General features: G+C 42.3%; 1 protein-coding gene across 1 annotated transcript; it reads left to right on the plus strand.

The window, feature by feature from the left end:
• The first annotated feature begins 218 nt into the window (after positions 1-218).
• LOC141601507 (uncharacterized) lies at positions 219-1,851 on the plus strand. Its single transcript, XM_074421794.1, has 3 exons — positions 219-390; positions 551-642; positions 937-1,851. The coding sequence occupies exons 1-3, from the start codon at positions 219-221 to the stop codon at positions 1,849-1,851; spliced, it is 1,179 nt and encodes a 392-aa protein (XP_074277895.1).
• The last annotated feature ends 3,590 nt before the right edge of the window (positions 1,852-5,441 follow it).

The raw sequence follows: 5,441 nt of genomic DNA on the forward strand, positions 1-5,441 counted from the left end.
GGCCAAAGAGTGTGTTGCAATTCAGGCCAATAGCTTGTTGTAATGTTGTATACAAGGTCATCTCAAAACTCTTGTGTACTAGATTAGCTGCTGTCCTGCCTCAAATTGTTGGTCAAAACCAAGGTGCTTTCATATAAAATAGAAGTATTCAAGAGAACATTCTTATATGCCAAGACTTGATAATATTGTATGACAGGCCACATGCTTCCCCAAGGTGTATGTTCAAGATAGACCTTCAGAAGGCCTATGACACAGTGGAGTGGACCTTTGTGAGACAGCTTCTTGATGCTCTTAATTTCCCTTCTGAGTTCAAGACCATGATTATTCAGTGCATCACTTCAGCAACTTACTCTCTGTCTGTCAATGGAGAGATGTTTGGCTATTTTCAGGGCAAGAGGGGACTTAGGGCAAGGGGACCCTTTATCCCCCCTGATATTCACTCTTTGCATGGAGTATTTGACCCGTACCTTGCAGTATACAGCTTCTAAGTATGAGTTTAAGTACCATCCTCTGTGTAAGAAACAAAAATTGAATTGCTTGATGTTTGCAGATGATGTCCTCCTTTTCAGCAAAGGGGATGCCAAGTCAATGATGTTGTTATTGCAAGCTTTTTCAACATTCTCTAAGGCAACAGGACTGGAGGTGAGTGCATAAAAATCAAGTGCTTACTTCAGGAATGTACCAGAGCAGCTTAAGCAAGAGATTCTGTAAGTCTCAGGGTTTGTTGAAGGGCAAATCCCTTTTAAATATCTTGGCATGCCCATTCAAACCACAAGGCTTAAGAAACAGGATTGTGAATGTTTAGTGGACAAAATATGCTCTCGGATTCATGGGTATGGAGCAAGAAAGTTTTCATATGCTGGCAGGTTGGTCATAGTGAGCAGTGTCCTCAATTCTTTACACTCTTACTGGGCATCAATGTTTGTACTGCCCAAGGGAGTGATTAAGAGGATTGAGGCAGTGTGTAGGAATTTCTTATGGGACAATAGTGCAGACTACAGGAGGATTCCCTTGGTAGGATGGGATACAATATGCAGGTCAAAGGATGAGGGAGGACTGGGCATTAAGGATCAGGAAAACTGGAACAAGGCAATGGTTGGGAGACTAGTTGATTGGATAGCTGTCAACAGAGATTCCATTTGGGTGCACTGGATCCATAACAACTACCTCAAAGGACAGGACTGGATGGGCTATAAACCTAGCATGAATTCAAGCTGGGTGTGGAGAAGAATCTGCAAGATCAAAGATGAGATGGTGCCAGGTTATACAAATGGCAAATGGCATGTTCAACCTGATGGGTATACACCTGCTAGAAGCTATGAGTGGTTCAGGGGGAGTAGGCCAAAGGTGAACTGGTACAAGGTAGTCTGGAATGGGTGGGTAATCCCTAAGCATCAATTTATGGGCTGGTTAGTAGCACATGCTGCACTGAACACAACATCTAAGCTGGTTGGGTTTGGTGTGGAAATTGAGGATACCTGCTGTATATGTGCCCTAGCTGAAGAGACCTCTGAACATCTCTTCTGTGAGTGTGAGTACAGCAAGAGGGTAGTGAGGGAGGTGAATAATATGACTAGTTGGAGCTACCCTGAGAGTGGGGTGTTGGAATGGTGTATGCAAAGGACTGGTACTAAGCTGCAAAAGGGAATCCAGAATGCAATGATGTTGAGCTTGATATATCAGGTATGGCATCAAAGAAACAAGTGTAGGAATGAGAAATTCATGCTGTGTCCAGAACGGGTAGCCAAGCATATAATAGAGGAGATGAGAGCTCGAGTTCGTGGCAGGGACAAGATGCAGCTGAACTTAGCTGACTTAGAGTGGCTTAAAAAAATGCATCTGTTGGAGTGATAGTATGTTGGTTGTTTTAGTCTACAAACACCTTATGTAAATTTGATTTTGATATATAATATACTCACATTTCACCAAAAAAAAAAAAAAAAAATATGATTTTGAATAAACGAATAGTCATCTGATCCGTCCTATATCCGGGCTAACCGGAGTCGGGATCGTCCTAGACTAATGCTGGAAGGGAACAGGCCCTGTACCAGACGGCTACATGAGGCGCGAGACAGCCGGCGGTATAAGGGACCTCTCCCTAGTTTTGAAAATGAGAAATGAATGGCCTGTTTAGGCGCGAGTCAACCAACGGTTGTATACCGTGTTCTGACTATTCGAAAAACGTTATAAAACGTGTAAAAAAATGGGTATTTGAACCCGGTTTGATTTGAAAGGGTCGTTTAGACCGCATTTGTTGTTTTGAAGAACTAGACTTGAATAATCATCATGATTTTGATAATATTCGGTGTCGGGTTCGATTTGACAAACTTGCCATGAATAGTTTCGAAAATAACTATGAACTAATTGTTTTAAATTCATTTGAATGTAATTAGTCGATACTCGTCATCGTACCCGGGTTGAAATCCGGCATGGTATATAAAACCAAGGATGACTTTGTGTTGGTGACTAATATGTTTATTTTGAAAGATGTAAAGAAATGGGGAGAGGCTATAAAATACCTCCCAAAAATGAAATAAAAAGGTTTAAATGCCTTTTAAATGTCATTAACAAAATATTATCACCGAAACACGGATTTAACCGTCATGGTATGAGGAACCAAGGGTGAAAAATGTTTTATGGTTAAAACAAATGAACTAAAAAAGGGTTCGAAAATATTCGAAATGGTAAAACAAAACCAATTACAAATATGAAAATGAATTAAAGGGAAATGACGAGAACAAACACGGTTGATCTCTGGCCTGGACACCCCATTTAGGCGCGGGCTAGCCGGCGAACCAAGGGGCTTCTGTCTCAGGGCAAAATCAGTTTTGGCTCGTTTATTCATTGTTTTGGTTCATGTTATGCACGTTTTAGCATGTTATAGTCATGAAACAACTGAAAACATAATAAAAGATGATTTTTACACCCTTATACTTACATGTTTGGTTATGGCGAGTGACCGACGTAAGTGTAACAACTCGTTTGATCTGAAAAAATTCGGTTTGAAACCGTTTTGGTAAGTAAAAAGAGTGTTTTAAGTTTAGTGACGGTGTAGTGTTCGAAGTGGTCGGTCAAGTGATTTAATGCACGATGACGGTACCAAACAATGTGTAAGGCTTGTATTTACGATCGGTAGGTCGTAAACACGCGTCGGATTGTGACTTAAGAAGTCGAGTCGTGAATTTTAAGGGAGAAAAGAGGGGGCGGACACTCGCGTAACTCTCAAACTGGGGCATTTGAAGGGTATTTATAGGAGAATGAGTGGTTGTGTGAGTTTTGAGCGACGTGGCCACTTGGGCTGCTCAAAGAGGCGCGAGCCACATCGCGGTTCTTCGAGGTGAGTTGTCGCTTTCACAACAAACGCAATCATGATTTGTTCTATCCTGGGTTTTGTAGTCACATGTTTGGTACTTGACCATTCATGAATCCGGGAAAACTTGTGGTAGAAGGTTTGAAATGTTTTGTTTTTGGTGTTTGACTCGGCTTGACTCGTTGTTGGAGTCGGGATGTGAATTTTTGAGTCGGTTTTTGGTCCGGTGTCGGTTTTGACTCTAGTTAGTGTCATTGCGACCCCGTCGTCGTGCATTAAACACACCAGGTATTTTTGAAATGTTTTGAAATGTTTTATTTTCGAAATCATTTTAAGTTTTCCGACGTAAAGTTGTATACAAACTGTCGATCAAACGCCGCGATTCCAAAACATGTTATAGTCCGATAATCATCGGGTGTTTGTTGGAGTCTCAGCAGATACTGGGTATCTACAGAGCCCCCACTTTGACTGAAGCTTGGACAAGGCGAAAGTAAAAGTAGAGCCCCCAGGTCAATCGAAGATTACAACCAGGAGACCCGAACGACGTCGAGGTGACTCGAAATGATTCGGGCCAAGGACTAGCCGTCGGGAAAAGGGCGACGCCAAGGTGACTCGAGGTTACGAGCCAAGGACCTGTCGTCGGGAACAGTTTAGATTCTGTCGACTGTCCGTGCGGGTCGTTTAAAGTCCATTAGACTACGTACAAAGGCTCGCCAGCCATAGGAAGGAGTCATACATGAGGCATCTTCGGATATGTCCTTGCACGTTTGCGGACAAAGGCTCGCCAACTGTGATAAGGAAATGCACCCGAGGCATCTTTAAGATGTGTCCTTGAGTGTTTGCGGACAAAGGCTTGCCAGCCATGATAAGGAAATGTACCCGAGGCATCTTCGGGATGTGTCCTTGAGTATTTGCGGACAAAGGCTCGCCAGCCATGATAAGGAAATGTACCCGAGGCATCTTCGGGATGTGTCCTTGACTGTTTGCGGACAAAGGCTCGCCAGCCATGATAAGGAAATGTACCCGAGGCATCTTCGGGATGTGACCTTGAGTGTTTGCGGACAAAGGCTCGCCGGCCATGATAAGGAAATGTACCCCAGGCATCTTCGGGATGTGTCCTTGAGTGTTTGCGGACAAAGGCTCGCCAGCCATAAGGCGGTCGGTTGATGGACCGTGAGCATAGCCGCGTCGAGTGGGCTTGTTTTGAGAGTAGCGAACTCGTGATGCCGCTGCGGAAATAGTGAAGTCGAATTTTCACTATCACTGTTTTTGGAATGAGCGGGTTCCGCGAGGAAACCCCCTGCTGGTATTTGAAGGAATAGTGAATTTGGAATTTTCACTATTAATTCAAGTGACGGTTTATATGCCGCCGTTGACATTTGATCGAAATAGTGAATTTAGAATCTTCACTATTTATTGAAGTGACGGTTTATGTGCCGCCGTTGACATTTGATGGAAATAGTGAATTTGGAATCTTCACTATTAATTGAAGTGACGGTTTATGTGCCGCCGTAGATATTTGATGGAAATAGTGAATCTGGAATCTTCACTATAAATTGAAGTGACGGTTTATGTGCCGCCGTTGACATTTGATGAAAATAGTGAATTTAATTTCTAGCGATTATTTTAAAAACGACGGTTTTAATCGCCGTCATTTTAAATTTGAAGAAATAGCGGATTTTGGATTCTCGCTATTGTTTTTGAAATTTTTGAAGGAAAATAGTGAACTTTGATTTCACCATTATTTTGAAGTTGGCGGTTTTGGTCGTCGTTTGTTTGAAATTTTCGAAAATAGCGAATTTAAATTTCCACTATTTGTTTTTGTCTTTGAGAAAATGACGACCTTAAATATCGTCAATGAAAATATCGTCAATGAAAATTCGAAGTTTAATATGTGAAATTGGACCAAAGCCCAAATTTCAGTGAAAAAGCAAGGGGAGGCCTCATTCAGGCGCGAGCCTCCTTGCGAACCAAAAGGGCTTCCCTTTTTCTCTAAAAGACGCAAGTTCAGGTTGCATTTCATTCATCACTTCGTCTTCTCCAAATTTCGAAAAAAACAAGCTAAGATCGCCATTGTTGGACCTTTTAGCTCGCTTGGGTTCGTGCTATCATCAACAATGTCATCTCAAGG

This window comes from Silene latifolia, chromosome 9 (assembly GCF_048544455.1).
Source record: "Silene latifolia isolate original U9 population chromosome 9, ASM4854445v1, whole genome shotgun sequence".
NCBI classification, from domain to species: Eukaryota; Viridiplantae; Streptophyta; class Magnoliopsida; order Caryophyllales; family Caryophyllaceae; genus Silene; species Silene latifolia.

Coding starts and splice junctions, on each gene's coding strand:
- LOC141601507 (XM_074421794.1), top strand. CDS start 219: ATGTTCAAGATAGACCTTCAGAAGGCCTATGACACAGTGGAGTGGACC. Junction 391..550: donor GATGTTTGGCTATTTTCAGG/GCAAGAGGGGAC, acceptor TGATGTTTGCAG/ATGATGTCCTCCTTTTCAGC. Junction 643..936: donor CTAAGGCAACAGGACTGGAG/GTGAGTGCATAA, acceptor GTACTGCCCAAG/GGAGTGATTAAGAGGATTGA.